This window comes from Megalops cyprinoides, chromosome 9 (genome assembly GCF_013368585.1).
Source record: "Megalops cyprinoides isolate fMegCyp1 chromosome 9, fMegCyp1.pri, whole genome shotgun sequence".
In the NCBI taxonomy this organism is placed as follows: domain Eukaryota; kingdom Metazoa; phylum Chordata; class Actinopteri; order Elopiformes; family Megalopidae; genus Megalops; species Megalops cyprinoides.
In genome coordinates, this window is record NC_050591.1 from 30,869,649 (window position 1) to 30,887,990 (window position 18,342).

Genomic DNA, 18,342 nt, shown 5'->3' on the forward strand with positions numbered 1-18,342 from the left:
ATTATGCAAAATGAATCTACAGGGCATATACATTTGAACTGTCCTTTGCGTTTAATGCACGAAAAGAAACCATGAAAATAGAACTGACTCCAATGTCCCTAATTATGTAGCGATAAATGTCTTCCCACCAAAAATAACCAAAAATTTTATAGGTACAGATGTACTGTATGGGTTTTGACTAATATCCTTTTTTATAGTACAACCATGTGGTAAATATCAATGTTAATGTGTTAGTATTAGAATAAAATGCTTTAAATTTTTTTTTAAGTCAGTGGGAAATTGAGAAGTATTGTTGCACTTGTAGCCACATTGCCTGCTTCAACTCCTGCAGAAGGAAGTAGCTTCTTCCTTTCCATTCCTTTCCAGTTCAGTGATTTTCTTTGTTTCCAGCACAATTATGACATAGGGAATAGGGAGCTGTTGACTGTTGAGCTGGCGCTGGAGAAATGGAGGCATTGGCTAGAGAGAGCCAAAGAGCCTTTTGTAGATTGGACTGATCACAAGAAACATAAGTCATATATTCATCTCCCGACAGGCAAGGTAGGTTCTTTTCTTTGCTAGATATGATTTTATCCTCTCGTATCACTCAGGTTCCAGGAACTCCCGAATGGAGGCCCCATTGTGGTGGGGAATCAAGGCTATCGTAATGGAGGCCTAACGGAGGGAGGCAGATCCATGTAACGTCCACCAGGTTGCCTGTTTGCCTCTAGGTCTGTCAGGTCTCAGGTGTTTGTTAGTTTTTAGTTGTTAAATTCGTTAGGCTCACAGAAGGACATCCTGGGTGGACAGCCAGACTGCCCCAGGCAGAAGGATGGAGCAGGCTTCCATTGCTAGTTGGCCTGGATCTGTTGACGATTAGAGGCCTGCCGAAGGGCTACCCAGGCTCTCCTCCTGACCCTCTGAGATTGTGGAATGAATTGCTCTCCCAAAAGGCAATCCCACTTCAGATTCTTGTTCGGGAGACAACGGGGGCTCCAAACTAATCTGGCACTCAAAAGGAGACATGCCCATGGAGGAACACCGCTAGGTGTTTACTTGGCCCAAATGAGCTGTTTACTCCAGGAGGTTGGGTTCGTGAAAACAAGTGTCAATACCCCTATGTACTGGGGCCACATTTCTGGAGCTCAGGAGGATGGGTTCTGGGGTCTTGTCCTGATGTGGAGGGTCAGCTTGCCTGGAGAGAGCATCCAAAGTCAAACGAGTAAAAAAAAAAAGTGCCAATCTTGCTGGCAGAGAATTGAGTCGCTTAACCTCTTGGATGTGAGACAAGTTCTTATAGTCTGTCCAGACCATGAATGTGCCTCCATTCCTCCAAAACCAGCTTAATGGCCAACAGTTCTCTGTTTCTGATGCCATAGTTGCATTCAGCTGGCGGGAATCAACGGGAAAAGGCACGAGGATGAAACTTCTTGTCCTTGCAGGACCTTTGGAACAGCACCACTCCAACCGTTATGTCCATGGAACAACATGGCAGCAGCAAGGGGCTATCAAAAGGTAGCGTGGTTAACTGCTAACAGCTAGCTAATGCTGTGACATGCACCTGAGACAGGGGGAAAAAACTTTTAACTCTATCATGCAAATGCAGTCCACAAAAATATGCATGTAATGAAATGACTAGACCTGCAATTACGTTAGTAATAATCCAAGCAGAATATTCCTCCGCTGAATATAGTTTACAGACTGAAAGGACACAGTCCATTCACCAGTTAACTTTGATAGCAAGCTAGTAATAAGTATGTATGGTTCACACATATCAATTTGAAACAGCGCTTGCCAGCTTCAGAGAATGAATACCAAAGCAAAGTTCGTGGCACCATGAAAAAGTACCACTGATTCCAATTTGTATGTAAGGCCGTGGGTATGCACTTAGCTTTCAGAGATGTTCAGCATGAAGAAAGTCTTGGTGAAACTTAATCACTGCAGAATTCTGAGGCGTACAGTCAACTCAGGTTCATTGTCAAAACTAATCTCGATGTTACACAAGTGTCAAAATAATAAAAAAAAGGCATTCGCCTCCCATCCTGTCACTCCCTCATCTCTTTCCCATCACCCCGTTGGCATCCTAACCTAAATACTCTCAAATCAGACACGTTAAAAATACTGCAATATGTATTACGCTGTGTCAAAGTAAAAGTCCCTCAATAAAAGCATCACAGTAGTTACTTTTTTTAAGTCACTACTGTTACCATTTTGTCAAGTGAATTGAAGTTTGAGAAAGTGTTTTTCATCAATTGAAAGAAAACACAAATGATCAGAAATGAAAACATTTGCATTTTATTTTAGACACAGTCAATTTCATGAACTTGAACTTTACTCTGACAAAAAATATGCTGTTCACATATTACTGGTATTTCTGTTTCCAGTGTGATTGTCAGATACTTGGTCTTATCCAGAGCACGTCGCATAGCTTTCATTGTTACCTATTTTTCATCTGTAGAGCTAGGTATTTGCTGAAACATTTCATTTAAATTCATTTCTTTATTTTAATGTTCCTCTCATTAGTGGCAACCTTTGTCCTTTTGAACATTTTTTTTGTGCATTCCTTGATCTCCTCTGTGTTCAGCACATAAATAATTGGATTTAGCATTGGTGGAATGGCATAAGCGAGTGATGTGTTTATTATCCTGGCATTAGGTTTAAGGGTAAAAGTGTCTGCAGCAATGTAGGTGCCTATTATTGGAAGATAATATATGGCCACCAGCATTAGGTGGGAGGAACAGGTCTTCAAAGCTTTTAATCTTTCTTCCCATGATGCAATTTTAAAAAGTGCATATGTAATAAACACATAAGATAACACAATAATAATGAATGGTATGAAAAGGAATAATGCTATACCCACATATGCCATAACAAAGTTTGGGTAATTGTCATTGCAGGCCAGTTTAAATATGGGTCCATGATCACAGAAATAGCTATCTACTTCAATGGATTTGCAGAAGGACAGCCTGGTAATCAAAACCATTCCTGAAATAAGAAATACTGAATTGTATGTCCATAAAGTTATTATTATCACAACCATTTTTCTGTTAGTGATGATGGTGTGGTATCTCAGTGGGAAGCAGATTGCAACAAATCTGTCATAGGCCAGAACAGTAAGAGTGAGAGACTCCATAAAGCTGAAGAAAAACACAAAAAACATATTGGCTAAGCAACGGTCAAAGGAAATGTACTGAGAGTTAAAAAGAAATGTTTTAATTAAGTTAGGAATGAGAGCAGTACTTCCGCACAAGTCAGCTACAGCTAAATTAAAGAGAGCAATATGCTTTGGTGTGTGAAAACTGCGCTGTGTGCATATAATAAACATGACAAAGGAGTTGCCTAACACAGTGACCACAAACACAAAGAGTAAGAAAAAATAGTAATATTTTACATGAGGTATATTGGAAACACCCCTGATGAAAAAGAATGGAGGACGCACAATAGAAGGCACAGAGTGTGTTGAATTTAGGGAGTCCATGGCAGATTTCTTCTCTTGCTTTTTCTTGACCTGTACATAGAAAGATAAAACTTGTCAAATTACTCAAGACTGTTCGTTAATCCTGAGAGATGTGGGTATACACATGCAGCCTCCCACTATTCAGTGATCTAAATCATTACTTGCCTTCATCTCATGAATAAAGAGTTTATAGAAGCATGTCTGTTGTCCTTCCAAGGATGTAATGAAGATCGCCTTGATGGGAAAACACTGATTCCATGATGACAGAAATGACATAGTTGGCAATACATCATATAACAGTGGTAATAATGCCTTGCTAGCAATGCTGGAATGAAGGGGACACAAAGGAATCCAAAATCCTAATGTAAAGAATGACAGCTGACCTGTGCTGCTCTACAGCTATAATGTTATCCATTATCTGACAATGCACCTATGAAGTGTTGTTTCAAATCGCCAGTCATCTTAAAAATGTGTAGTCAGTAAGATGCATGTCGTAGTTTCTACGGTATTATTTTTTTCTTCTGTTTCATGTTTTCCACTTTTTTAACCCGTTGCTGCCAGATACTGATTCATACGTATAAGACTGAATACGTAATGATTTTTAAGATCGCTGCATCTATAGCTGGCCATTGAATGTTGTGTTGATTACAGGAAAACATTCACAATGCGTAAGGCCCCGAGTGGGCTGGGATCCTCTTACCCTGAACAGCAGTTCGCTAGTACAATCTCTACAATCAAAAAGTGATGTATTAGTGGTGGCACCCAGATAATTTTAGTTATTATTTACGTTTTTAATAAATGTGGACTGCTCTTTTAAGTGAAGATTTGAAATGAACAATCTCTTCCATCTGTCTGTCTTCCGTCTGTCTGATATTTTTACAGTGCAAATGAAAATCCTTTTAATTTGATCATTAAACTTCAGTCTGAAGACCTGCATTCATGGTTCAGCTCTTTTTTGCTCTTTCTGATCTATTATCCACTCATTCTGACAGATTTTTCAACCTTTCCACATCAGCAGTAGGTTACTAACACCAAAGATATATGATAATATCACATACGCACTAATAATACTTGATATATCATTAGTAAAGGTGAGAAAAGTTATGTACCCACCAACAAAAATACCTATGCAAAGGATGAAAACAAATTCAATCAATTTTCTGCATGTCAAAATGTCATTTGTAAGAGCTGTTTGCTGTTAGTCTTGAAACAGGTATTTTCCTGAGCATGGTTCACCATGAGAGTGCTCATACAGAAATATGTGCCCAGCTTTTTATATTCTGCTGTGTCATCCTCGTACATGTGACATGGTAATAAACCTGGGGAACTGATTATGCAAAGTGAATTTACAGGGTATGTGCCATTGATCTATTCTTTGCGTAATGCATAAATATAAAACATGAAAATATAATAACAACTGACTCTAACACTGATTTTGTAGTGTTCAGTGTCTTACCACCAGAAATCTCCAACAGTGTGTATAGTTTCATATGTAGAGTATGGGTTTTGATTGATATAATTTTTTTTAATAATTCAAATGTGGAAAATAGTGATATTAATGTGTTAGTATTATAATTATCCACTTAGCTTCTCGATAAAAGTCAGTGGGAAATTGAGAAGCTGTGGTACAGTTGTTCCCATATTGGCTGCTTCAGCTCCTGCAGTAGGAAGTAGCTTCTGCTTTCTTTCCATTTCTGCTCAGTTCAGTGATTTTGTCCATCAGTTTTCTATTGATTCGATACACAGAGTTCCCAAATGCTACAACACACACTGCCATGCTACGAGTTCTCTGTTAAACTAGAAGTGTCTTGGGGGGGGGGTGGTCAAGTGGTCTGTAAACAAAAACAATGCACCTTTTAGAGGGGGGTAGTGACAGTAACAGCATGAAAATCATAAGAGGAAATCGAGAGAGGGAGAACAGAGACTCCAACAAAATCTCCAGCAAACATTACGGTGGAGCGGCTGAAATGTTTGCCCTTGAATTTCACCAGATTGAATGCCAGGTTGGTTCATAGTTAAAATACAGCACAACAATTATCATTCTATAATATATACGTAGAGTGAGTATGATAAATTTAGAGCTACATAACAAGTACGTTTTAATTCCCAATCATAAACTGCACTCTCTGCTCTTTGACCTTCCATGGTGCTGCTGTCAAAAGAGTTACACTAAGAGTTACACTAATGATAAAACCTCAAGTTTTCACAGCTTCACAAACAGTACAGAATTATTTCGTGTATTTTCCCTGTACCTGCACAGGTTTGTACCTCGATAATAACTACAGTGGGCATACATTTAGTGGTTTTTTTTTTTTTTTTTTTTTGCAAAAGTATAATTTTACAAGCCACAAATGGTTTTAACAATTGTAAGCAGTGTGTGACAATGTGCATGTTAACAGGAGTTACATATACCAATGAGGGTAAAGGTGTATAATAATGACACAGGTATTAGGGACTCTATAACGTGAGGCCCTCTTTTTACTATATTTGCCTGAAATAAAACATTGTTTACCAGAATTTATAGAACATATTCAGGTAGTATCTCTTTATATGTGTGAAAAATGATAACTTTATATCACTTAGTAAAGTGGCATGAGAACAATGTAGCAGATGTTGGTAGTTATTTTCTTTAAAGTAAATCACCAAATAAAAGTGGTATTCATCAGTTGAAAGAAAACATGAATGGCCACAGACAAAAGCATTAACATATTTTAGACACAATTTCATGAACCAGAAATTTACTGTTACACAAAACATACTGTTTAAACATTGTATTTAAACATGTATTTCTGTTCCCGGTGTGATTGCAAAATACCTTACTTGTTCTGGAGACGATGCAAAGCAAATCACATAGCTTTCATTGATACTTATTTATGATCTCCACAGATTCATTCATTTCTAGATTCATTTCTTTATTTGAATGTTTATTGTATTAGCGGTGACCTTTTTCCTTTTGAAAAGTTTTTTTGTGCATTCCTTAATCTCCTCTGTATTCAGAACATAAATAATTGGATTCATCATTGGTGGTATAGCAAAAGAAAGCGATGTGTTTATTATCCTGGCATTAGGATGAATGGTAAAATGCAGTGCAGCAATGTAGGTGCCTACTACTGGAAAATAATATATAGCCACCAGCATTAGGTGGGAGGAACAGGTCTTCAAAGCTTTAAATCGTCCTTCCCACGTTGCAATTTTAAACAGTGCATGTGTAATGAACACATAAGATAACAGAATCAAAACAAATGGTATATAAAGGAATAATGTTATACCCACATATGCTATAATATGGTTTGGATAATTGTCATTGCAAGCCAGTCTAAATACCGGCCCATGATCACAGAAATAGCTATCTACCACAATGGTTTTACAGAAGGACAGCCTAGTAATGAAAAATATTGTACAAATGAGAAATACTGCTGTGTATGTCCATAAAACTGATAGCATCACAGCCATATTTGTATTGGTGATAATGGTGTGGTATCTGAGTGGTAAGCAGATTGCAACAAATCTGTCATAGGCCAGAACAGTAAGAGTGAGAGACTCCATAAAGCTGAAGAAAAACACAAAAAACATATTGGCTAAGCAAGCATTAAAGGAGATGTACTGGGAGTCAAAAAGAAATGTTTTAATTAAGTTAGGAATGAGAGCAGTACTTCCACACAAGTCAGCTACAGCTAAATTAAAAAGAGCAAGATACTTTGAGGTGTGAAAACTGCGCTCTGTGCATATAATAAACATGACAAAGGAGTTCCCTAACACAGTGACCACAAACACAAAGCACAGGAAAATATAGTAGTATTTGACATGAGGTATGTTGGAAACGCCCCTGATGAAAAAGAATGCAGGATGTACAAAAGAAGAAACAGAGAGTGTTGAATTTAGGGAGTCCATGGCAGATTTCTTCTCTTGCTTTTGCTTGACCTGTACATGTAAGTATAGAACTTGTGAAATGAATCAAGGCTTTTTGTTAATCCTGAAAAATGTGGGTATACACATGCAACTTCCTGCTATTCAGTTATTATTTACTTTCATCTCATTAGGCAATTCATAGAAGCATGTCCCTGGCCCTGCTAAGGACGTAATGAAGATCACCTCGATGGGAATAACACTGATTTTAGTAATATATTCCATGATGAAAAAAATGATGTAGCTGACAGTACATCATATAACAGTGGTAACAAAGCCCTACTAACAATGGTGGAGTGAAGGGGACACAAAAGAATCTGACATTCTCATATGAAGAATGATTGTTGACCTGTGTTGCTCTATAGCTATAATATCCATTATCCTGACAATGCATCTATGGAGTGTTGTTGCAAATGAACAGTCATCTTGAAAATGAATAGTCAGCATGACATGAGTCATATTTTACAAGATGTTGCTATTTTTTCTTCCATTACACATTTTCCACTTGGTTAAGGCCAGACATGACCTGATGTTGATCGGCAATGTAATTATGTTTTTGCAGCCATGCTACCTATGTTTTGGCTTGAAAAATGCACAGATGTGTGTACATTACCTTATAATGTCCCATTCAAATTAATGGCAGTTTTATTTTTTTTTAAACTGGATAACCAGACAGTAAACCTTATGAATTTCATATTTTAACTTGCTGCCATATAGTAAGTCACACATGCAAGATGGGACATATGATGACACTGAATCTGTTTTTGATAACCATTAAATGTATTGATTACAGGAACACATTCACAATATATAAGGCTCTCAATGAGATAGGATCCTCTTACCTTGAAGAGTGGTTAACTCCTTATTTGCTGGCACAGCCTCTACAATCAAAAAGTGATGGATTAGTGGTGGCACCCATATTTCTCAGTTTTAGTTGTGTTCCCCAATTGTGGAACTCTCTTAACACTGAAAATGAACAAACTCTTCCATCTGTCTTTGAATTTTTTACAATACAGACGAAAGACCATTTAATTTGGTCATTCAATTTCACTCTGAATATATATATTTAAGGTTCAGATTTTTTTTAACATGGTGATTTTTCTGATCCACTTTACAATCATTATGGCTGAATTTTAAAACTATTTAAAGTTTTTAAAGAATTTTTACAGAACCCAGTAGGCTACTAACACCAGTGATAATGGTAAAGTCTGTTAATATAATGTACATTATATTAACCATATATCATTAGTAAAGAAGAAGAGTGTTATGTACCCACCAACAAAAAATGTAAAGAATGAAAAAAATTCTGTACATCAGTATGTCATTTTTAAGAATTATATGTTCTTAGTCTTGAAATAAAAATACAACCAGCAACATCACAATTTCTTTTTGCACAGGTGTCTTCCTCTGTATGGTTCACCTTGAGTGTTCATGCAGATGTCTGTGCCCAGCTTTTTATATCCTGCTGTGAGGTTCTGTATGCATGTCACATGGTAATAAACCTGGGGAACTGACTATGCAAAGTACGGCCAAAGAGCTACCCTAAGGGCCAGCCCAAGGGCCCCCACTGCCAATCCAAGGAAGAATCTGTTGAAATGGGGCACGGCTTTGTTTTAAGATTCAAGATTTTTAAGAAAACAATTCTTGATTTAAGATTTAAACAAAGATCCGCCTCTGACAGGCTGGTGAGAATACTGAAAAGTATTTATTGAGTTTTCAGAGAATGGCATGGACCTGGGGTTTGGTCTGTGGGTGAGTGAGCCTGTTAGCTCGTTCGAAGTCTCACATCGAAGGCACCGGGGGCCTACTGATACTGTGGGACCTCAAGCTATGAAATATTAGCATGTTGCTAAGAACCCCCGTTAAATCCAGTGGGGTAGTAAATTAGATCTTTTCAATATGAATAAAATCCTCAAAGTACCTATGATTTTTAAGTTCAGAAGAGATACTGGTGTTATTCAAGGAACAAATCAATTAATTTTAAGAGTAAACTGCAGCAAACTCCTCAGTATTCAAGAAAAAAAAACGTTTGCATGGATGAAAATGCTATCTTGTTCATGAAAACAGTTTTTTACAACTGTGGTTGTAGTTTTTTTGCTTGTAATGATCAGAATTGGTGTATAAAATCTTGGAAAAATTCATGGTTTAATTGCTGAAATGTTTGATGTTGAATGTTGGCAGACTGACCACCGAGCTGGATCACAGTTTAAGCAGAGTGCGACAAAAATCACTCTGTAACACATAGACAGATTGAGTCAGTCAAGCAGATAGGACTAGATGTTAAAATCCCTGAGTAATCAGCAGTCTGGAGGTGTTGAGTGCAGGGTCAGGGGAAAAAACATCATTGGGGTAATCAGGTAGGCACCCTTTTTCCTTCATAGATCGTGGGGGTACATCACAAGTTAGTCAGGATTCTCAATCATAAACAGCAGACTCTGCTCTTTGACCTTCAATGGTGTTGCTGTCAAATGCGAAGAGTGGCAGTGGTGATTAAACCTCAAGCCTTCACTGCTTCACAAACAGCACAGAATAACTTTTGCTCAGAATTTATATTAATTGTCCTAAAAACCTTTGTATTTACCGTGTACTTGCATTGGTTTGTACCTAGATAGTAACTACAGTAGGCGTGGTGCAGTGGCCACCATGCAATGGTTTTTCACAAAAGTGTAATTGCACAAACCACAAATGAATTTAACAAATATAAGCACTGTGTGACTGCATGAATGTTCACACCAGTTACACTGTGATAATGGGGCACACAGGTATTAGGGTCTCTGTAACATGGGTTTTTCTTTTCACTGATACTATTTGCCTGATATTAAACATATTTTACCAGAATTTCTATACATATTCATGCATGAACTCTTTATATGTCTGGAAAAAAGAGAACTTAATATAATATAATATTGCCAAGCAGCATTATAACAAGAAGCAGCTGTTGGTAGTTAATTTTATTAAGTCACAATTATTTCCATTTTGTCAAGTGAAATGAAGTGCAAAGTGTTATTCATCAAGTAAAAGAAAACAAACATATTAAAGCAAGTGTATTAATTTTTAAATACAATTTCATAAACTGAAAATGTATTGTTACATTGTTTTTACACATTACTGGCATTTCTGTCATCAGTGTTTGTCTCCAATGTAATTGTTTATTTTACAGTCTTATCCAGGGAAAATCACAAAGCCTCATTTTAACAATTTTTAATTTATACAGCTGGGTATTTACTGAGACAATGCAAGCTAAGTCTGTTGCTTATGGATACAACAGCAGCCCCAGGGTACTGACAGTGGAGCTCCCATTTTCATTTAGATTCAGTTCTTTATTTGATTGTTTGTTTCAGTTGCAGCGACCTTTTTCCTTTTGAAAAGCTTTTTTGTGCATTCCTTGATCTCCTCTGTACTCAGCATATAAATGACTGGATTCAGCATCGGTGGAATAGCAAAACATAGCGATGCGTTTATTATCCTGGCATTAGGATGAATGGTAAAATGCAGTGCAGCAATGTGGGTCCCTACATCTGGAAAATAATATATAGCCACCAGCATTAGGTGGGATGAACAGGTCTTCAAAGCTTTAAGTCGTCCTTCCCATGTTGCAATTGTAAACAATGCATATGAAATAAACACGTACGATAATACAATCCAAAGAAATGGTATGCAAAAGAATACTGCCAGACCTACATATGCTATAACATGCCTTGGAGAATTGTCATTGCAAGCCAGTGTATACATGGGCCCATAATCACAGAAGTAGCTATCTACCACAATGGATTTACAGAAAGACAGCCTGGTAATAAAAAATATTGCACAGATATAGTATAGGGCAGTGCATGCCCATAAAACTGTTAGAATCACAGCCATATTTGTAATGGTAATAATGGTGTGATATCTGAGTGGTAAGCAGATTGCAACAAATCTGTCGTAGGCCAGAGCAGTAAGAATGAGAGACACCATACTGCTGAATAAATACACAAAAAACATATTGGCCATGCAAGCATTAAAGGAGATGTACTGGGAGTCAAAGAGAAATGTTTTAATTAAATTAGGAATGAGGGCAGTACTTCCGCACAAGTCAGCTACAGCTAAATTAAAAAGAGCAAGATACTTTGGGGTGTGAAAACTGCGCTCTATGCATATAATAAACATGACAAAGGAGTTCCCTAACACAGTGACCACAAAAACAAAGCACAAGAAAATATAGTAGTATTTGACATGAGGTATATTATAGAAGCCACTGATGAAAAAGAATGGAGGATGTACAATAGAAGGCACAGAGAGAGTTGAATTTAGGGAGTCCATGGCAGATTTCTTCTCTTGCTTTTTCTTGACCTGTGCATGCAAGTATAAAACACATCAGATTAATCAAGACTGTTTGCTCTTCCTCCACAAATGTGGGTGTAGGCATGCAGCTTGCCACTATTCGGTGATCTTAGTTATTATTTACGTTCATAAGCAATTCATAGAGGCATGTCCCTGGCCCTGCTAAGGACGTAATGAAGATCACCTAGATGGGAACCACACTGATTTTAGTAATTATATTCCATGATGAGAAAAAATTAGATAGTGGACAGTACATCACATAACCGTGGTAACAATACTGGAGTGAAGGGTGACCTAGCTGACCTGTGCTGTTCTACAGCTGTAATGTTATCCATCATCTTGAAAATGCATCTACGGAATGTTGTTTCAAATGACCAGTCATGTTGAAAATGTATAGTTAGTAAGATGCATGTCATATTTAATTTTTTTTTTCTTCCAGTTGATGTTTTCCACTTTTTTAACCTTCTGCTGCCAGATACTGATTGAAACATGCAAGAATGTTGCATTGATTACAGGAAAAAATTCACAATATGTAAGGCCCTGAATGGGCTATTATCCTCTTACCTTGAAGAGCAGTTAGCTCCTTATTTGCTGGCCAAATCTCTACAATCAAAAAGTGATGGATTAGTGGTGGCACTCAGAATACTTTCTCAGTTTTAGTTTTGTTCCCATATTGTGAAAAACTCTTTTAAGTTACGACTAAATGAACAAAATCTTCCACCTGTCTGAATTTTTTATAATGCAATTGAGATTGCTTTTAATTTGGTCAGTCAAATCCAGTCTGAAAAAACATATTCACGTGTCAGCTTTTGTTTTTGATGTGGTGATATTTCTGATCCACTGTCCATTCACTATGGGTGATGTTTAAAACTGTTTCGTTTTAGTTTTTTAAAAAATGTTTACAGAACCAAGTATGTTACTAGCAGCGGTGATAAATAGTGGTAATATATCATAAAGTATATAAAGATATATCATCAATAAAGAAGAGGAAAGTTACGTACCTACCAAGATAAAAATACCTGTGCAAATTATTAAAAAAATCTCTAAATCAGTATGTCATTGGTAAGAATTGTATGTTGTTAGCCTTGACATAAAAATACAACCAACAACATCTTATTTTCTTTTTGCACAGGTGTCTTCCGCTGTATGGTTCACCTTGAGTGTTCATGCAGGGATATTGTACCAAGCTTTTCATATCCTGCTCTGAGGTTCTCTATACACGTGACATGGTAACAAACCAAGTAAACTCATTACGCAACGTGAGTCCACGGGGCATATGTCATTAAACTATTCTTTGCGTTAGTACACAAAAAGAAAACATGAAAACAGAATAATAACTGATTCTAACTGATTCCATTGTCCCTAATTATTCAGTGTTAAGTGTCTTAACATCAAATATCACCTCAAGTGTTTACACATACACATGTCTAGATTATGACTGATATCTTTTTTTATAATGCAACCCTGTTGAAAATACCAAAGCGAACTACTAAACCAACCTGAACCATTTGTAGTTACAGATGTAAGGTATGGGTTTTGATTTATATCTTTTTTATTATCGTACGGTATGTAATTACCTTCTTGAATGTTTTAATATTAGAAGAAAACACTATCAGTTTATTGATTGAAGTCAATAGAAAATTCAGAAGTTGTGGTACAGTCGTGCCACCATTGGCTTCTTCAACACCTGTAATAGGAGGTAGTCTCTGCTTCCGTTCAGTACAGTGATTTTTTTGGTTGCTAACGATGAAAGTAAAACCTAACACTGTCTAGAATTATGTCATTGTTGTCTTCATTTTTGGCTATATTATTTTTGGTTCAGTGGCCACCATACAGTGTTCTTTTTTCTTTTTTTTCTTTTGTTTTTTTACAAAAGTGTAATTGCACAAACCACAAATGGATTTAACAATTATCAGCACTATGTGACAACATGAATGTTCCCACCAGTTATACTGTAACAATGATGCTTAGGTGTACAGTAACAGCATAAGTATTAGGGCCTGTGTAACATGGAGCGCTTGTTTTACTGATTATATTTGCCTGATATTAAACATATTTTACCAGAAATTATAAAAATATCCATTCATTCATTCATATGTGTGGAAAAACAAGAACTTTATATCACATTGCAAAGCAGCAGTACAACAAGAAACAGCTGTTGATAGCTAATTTAATTAAATCAGTACTATTACCATTTTTAAATGAACTGCAGTGCAGTAAAGTGTTATTCATCAACAGATGAAAACACAAAGGACCACAAATGAAAGCATTCACATTCATTTTTAAATGCAATTTGATGAACTGAAAGTTTATTGTTACTTCCTCTTCACACATCAATGGTATTTCTGTTCTCAGTGCTTGTCTCCAAAGCAAGGGGTTAATTTACAGTCTTATGCAAGGCAAATCACAAAGCCTCATTTGATCAATTTTTAATTCATAGAGCTGGGTATTTACTGAGACAATGCAAGCTAATTCTGTTGCTTATGGATACAACGGCAGCCCCAGGGTAGTGACAGTGGAGCTCCCATTTTCATTTAGATTCAGTTCTTTATTTGATTGTTTGTTTCAGTTGCAGCAACCTTTTTCCTTTTGAAATGCTTTTTTGTGCATTCCTTGATCTCCTCTGTGTTCAGCACATAAATAATTGGATTCAACATTGGTGGAATAGCAAAAGAGAGTGATGTGTTTATTATCCTGGCGTTAGGATGAAGGGTAAAAGTTACTGCAGCAATGTAGGTGCCTATGACTGGAAGATAATATATAGCCACCAGTATTAGGTGGGAGGAACAGGTCTTCAAAGCTTTTAATCGTCCTTCCCATGTTGCAATTTTAAGCAGTGCACGTGTGATAAACACATAAGATAACACAATCAAAATGAATGGAATATAAAGAGAGAATACTATGTTCACATAAGCCATAACGTAATTTGGATAATAGTCATTACAGGCCAGTCTATATATGGGCCCATGATCACAGAAATAGCTATCTACCACAATGGATTTACAGAAGGACAGCCTGGTAATCAAAGGGATTGTTGAAACGAGTAATAATGAATTGTATGTCCATAAAATTGTTAATATCACAGCCATTTTTCTGTTAGTGATGATGGTGTGGTATCTCAGTGGGAAGCATATGGCAACAAATCTGTCATAGGCCATAACAGAAAGAATGAGAGACTCCATAAAACTGAAGAAAAACACAAAAAACATATTTGATATGCAAGCATCAAAGGAGATGTACTGGGAGTCAAAAAGAAATGTTTTAATTAAGTTAGGAATGAGAGCAGTGCTTTCACACAGGTCAGCTACAGCTAAATTAAAGAGAGCAAGATACTTTGGGGTGTGAAAACTGTGCTGTGTGCATATAATAAACATGACAAAGGAGTTGCCTAACACAGTGACCACAAAAACAAAGAGCAAGAAAATATAGTAGTATTTGACATGAGGAATATTATAGAAGCCATTGATGAAAAAGAATGGAGGATGTACAATAGAAGGAACAGAGAGAGTTGAATTTAGGGAGTCCATGGCAGATTTCTTCTCTTGCTTTTGCTTGACCTGTACATAGAAAGATAACACTTGTGAAATGAGTCAAGGCTGTAGAAGTTTGTTAATTTTGAATAAAATGTGGGTATATGCATGCAGCTGTCCATTATTCAGTGATCTATATCATTATTTACCTTCATCTCATTCATAAACTATTAATAGAACCATGTTCCTGGCCCGTCTAAGGACATAATCAAGACCACCCTGATGAGAAAAATACTGATTTTAGTAATGTATTTCATGATGACAAAAATGACATAGTCAACAGTATATAAGTGTGGTATGAATACCGTGCTAACAATAGTGGAGTAAATAGGACACAGCGGAATCTGACATTCTCATATGAACTGTGATTGTTGACCTGTGTTGCTCTACAGCTATAATATCCATTATCTGGACAATGCATCTATGGTGTGTTGTTGAAAATGAACAGTCATCTTGAAATGTATAGTCAGCATGAAACAAGTCATGTTTTACAAGATGTTGCTATTTTTTCTTCCATTACACATTTTCCACTTGGTTAAGGCCAGACATGGCCTGATGTTGATCGGCAATGTTATTATGTTTTTGGAGCCGCGCCACCTATGTTTTGGCTTGAAAAATGCACAGATGTGTGTACATTACCTTATAATGTCCCATTCGAATTAATGGCAGTTTTTTTTTAACTGGATAACCAGACAGTAAACCTAATAAATTTCCCATTTTAACTTGCTGCCATATAGTAAGTCACACATGCAAGACAGGATATATGAAGACACTTAGTATGTATTTGATAATCATTAAATGTATTGATTACAGGAACACATTCACAATATATAAGGCCCTGAATGGGCTAGGATCCTCTTACCTTGAAGAGCTGTTATCTCCTTATTTGCTGGTACAATCTCTGCAATGAAAAATTATCTGGATGCCACCACTAAATCACTATTTTGTCAGTTTTAGTTATGTTGCCAGTTTTGGAACTCTGTATTAAGATTATAAATGTTCAATCTCTGAGCTGTTTAAAGCAACTGAAAGTGTATAATGCGCTCATGATTCAAGAATTTATCTATTTATTTTTGGATGTGCCCTTTCTTAGCCACTGCCCACCCATTTTAGCTGAATTTTAAGACTTTCCCCATCAGTAGCAGGTTACTAAAAGTAATGATAATGATGGAGATGTCACATTAACTTACAACAATTTATATATCAAAGTAGAGATAAATTATGTACCCACCAACAAAAATGGCGATGCAAAGAATGCAAAAAGGTTTTCTGCACTTCAGTCTTTCATGTGCAAGAATTATTTGTTGTTAGTCTTGAAATAAAAATACAACCAGCAACATCTTATTTTACTTTTGCAGAGGTGCCTTCCTTTGTATGTGTCACCATGAAAGTATTGATGCAGAATTATGTGCCCAGCCTTTTATATTCTGCTCTGAAGCTCTCTACACATGTGACACGGTAATAAACTTGGGGAAATGATTATGCAAAGTAAACCTACAGGGCATATGCTATTGAAATATTCTTTGTGTTAATGCAGGAAAAGAAAACAATACAATAATATTTATACAATAATAATACAACAATAAAAACTGATTCTCAATGACTCCATCGTCACTAATTATGTAGTGTTACGTGTCTTACCACCAAAAATAACCTCAAGTGTTTATAGGTACAGATGTAAGGTCTGGATTATGATTGATGTATGTTTTTATAATGCAACCATGCGGGAAATACCAAAGTGAATACATCAGTACAAGAATAAATCACTTTCAGGTTCTTGTTTAAAGTCGGTGGGAAATTGAGAAGCTGTGGTACAGTTGTACCCATATTAGCTGCTTCATCTCCTGCAGTAGGAAGTAGCTTCTGCTTCCTTTCCACTTCTGTTCAGTTCAGTGATTTTCTTGATTGCCAGCAGTGACTACTATATAATGCAGTACGCCATCCCTTTTCTACTGATTCAACACACACAGTTCCCTGACACTACAGCAAACACTCCCATGCTATGAGTTACCCGCTAAACTCTGTTTCATGCACCTTCCCACTCACTGCCATAGTCCCTTTGCAGTGCTCAATGCAATGATATTTTCCATTTCATTCATGTAGTTCATGGTTGCATTACAGCACCTACACAGTACAGAGGAGAGCACCAAAGCAGTACCTGTGGATATGAAGTTATGCTTAATAGTTTATTTGCTGGAAACTGGCATCTTTTGAAATGTTAGTGAATACAGTCTTGGCAAAAATTACAATGAAATTAAGATGTTCGATGTTAAATTTTGGCAGAGTGAATGCCAGGCTGGATTATAGTTAAACCAGAGAGTGACAAACGTAACTATATAATACATAGATGGGCTGAGAGAGTTAAGTTTGGAGGCACATTAAAAGTGAGTCAGAATTCATGATCATAGAAAGCACACTATGCTTTTTGATCTTAAACAGTGTTGCTGTCAACACCGACACACTTTTGGTTGAGTCTCAAGCTCTCACTACTTTACAAATGGCACATTAATTATCCTGAATACCTGTTTATTTACACTGTACCTGCATAGTTCTGTACCTAGATGATATCAGCAGTATGCATACATTTAGTGGTTTCTGTAACAATTGGTTGGGCAAGTGTACAGCAAAGACACAGGTATTAAGGTCACTGAAATGTGGAGCTTTCTTAAAATGGCCAGAAATAAAACATTTTTTATCAGAATTTATATAAAATATTCATGTAGAAACATGTCATATGCGTGAAAACAGCAACTTTATATCACATTACAGGTTTACATTGTAACAAGAAGGAGATGTTGGCATTTACATTCTTGACAGTTAAATCACTGTTATTACCATTTTTTAAATGAACTGCAGAGCAGTGAAGTGTTATTCATCAACAGAAAAAAAATACAAAAGACAACAAATAAAAGCATTCACATTCATTTTTAGATACATTTTGATAAACTGTCAGTTTATTGTTGCATCCTTTTCACACATTACTGGCATTTCTGTCGTCAGTATTTGTCTCCAATGTAATTATTTATTTGATAGTCTTATCCAGGGAAAATCACAAAGCCTCATTTGATCAATTTTTAATTTATACAGCTGAGTATTTACTGAGACAATGCAAGCTAAGTCTGTTGCTTATGGATACAACAGCAGCCCCAG

At 36.5% G+C, this 18,342-nt stretch overlaps 4 protein-coding genes across 4 annotated transcripts; all 4 read right to left on the reverse strand.

The window, feature by feature from the left end:
* Positions 1-2,470: 2,470 nt before the first annotated feature.
* LOC118782821 (olfactory receptor 1-like) lies at positions 2,471-3,487 on the reverse strand. The gene has a single exon (XM_036536400.1). The coding sequence runs from the start codon at positions 3,455-3,457 to the stop codon at positions 2,471-2,473; it is 987 nt and encodes a 328-aa protein (XP_036392293.1). The 5' UTR covers positions 3,458-3,487.
* A 2,152-nt stretch (positions 3,488-5,639) lies between these two features.
* Positions 5,640-7,357, reverse strand: LOC118782815 (olfactory receptor 52Z1-like). The gene is made up of 2 exons (XM_036536393.1): positions 6,394-7,357; positions 5,640-5,683 (listed from the first exon to the last, which is right to left on the reverse strand). The coding sequence occupies exons 1-2, from the start codon at positions 7,325-7,327 to the stop codon at positions 5,640-5,642; spliced, it is 978 nt and encodes a 325-aa protein (XP_036392286.1). The 5' UTR covers positions 7,328-7,357.
* Positions 7,358-10,654: 3,297 nt separating this feature from the next.
* LOC118783753 (olfactory receptor 1-like) lies at positions 10,655-11,659 on the reverse strand. Its single transcript, XM_036537708.1, has one exon. It carries the CDS (start codon positions 11,639-11,641, stop codon positions 10,655-10,657), a length of 987 nt encoding a protein of 328 aa, XP_036393601.1. The 5' UTR covers positions 11,642-11,659.
* A 1,645-nt stretch (positions 11,660-13,304) lies between these two features.
* LOC118783754 (olfactory receptor 1-like) lies at positions 13,305-15,219 on the reverse strand. Its single transcript, XM_036537709.1, has 2 exons — positions 14,236-15,219; positions 13,305-13,349 (listed from the first exon to the last, which is right to left on the reverse strand). The coding sequence occupies exons 1-2, from the start codon at positions 15,187-15,189 to the stop codon at positions 13,305-13,307; spliced, it is 999 nt and encodes a 332-aa protein (XP_036393602.1). The 5' UTR covers positions 15,190-15,219.
* Between the last annotated feature and the right edge of the window lie 3,123 nt (positions 15,220-18,342).

What these genes read in the sequence shown, in the direction of transcription:
- LOC118782815 (XM_036536393.1), bottom strand. Translation starts at nt 7,327, where the DNA reads ATGGACTCCCTAAATTCAACACTCTCTGTTTCTTCTTTTGTACATCCT. An exon ending in GGAATGCACAAAAAAACTTT is followed by an intron (nt 5,684 to 6,393) that starts TCAAAAGGAAAA and finishes TGTGCAGGTACA; the next exon opens with GGGAAAATACACGAAATAAT.
- LOC118782821 (XM_036536400.1), bottom strand. Translation starts at nt 3,457, where the DNA reads ATGGACTCCCTAAATTCAACACACTCTGTGCCTTCTATTGTGCGTCCT.
- LOC118783753 (XM_036537708.1), bottom strand. Translation starts at nt 11,641, where the DNA reads ATGGACTCCCTAAATTCAACTCTCTCTGTGCCTTCTATTGTACATCCT.
- LOC118783754 (XM_036537709.1), bottom strand. Translation starts at nt 15,189, where the DNA reads ATGGACTCCCTAAATTCAACTCTCTCTGTTCCTTCTATTGTACATCCT. An exon ending in TCAAAAGGAAAAAGGTTGCT is followed by an intron (nt 13,350 to 14,235) that starts GCAACTGAAACA and finishes CTCCTATTACAG; the next exon opens with GTGTTGAAGAAGCCAATGGT.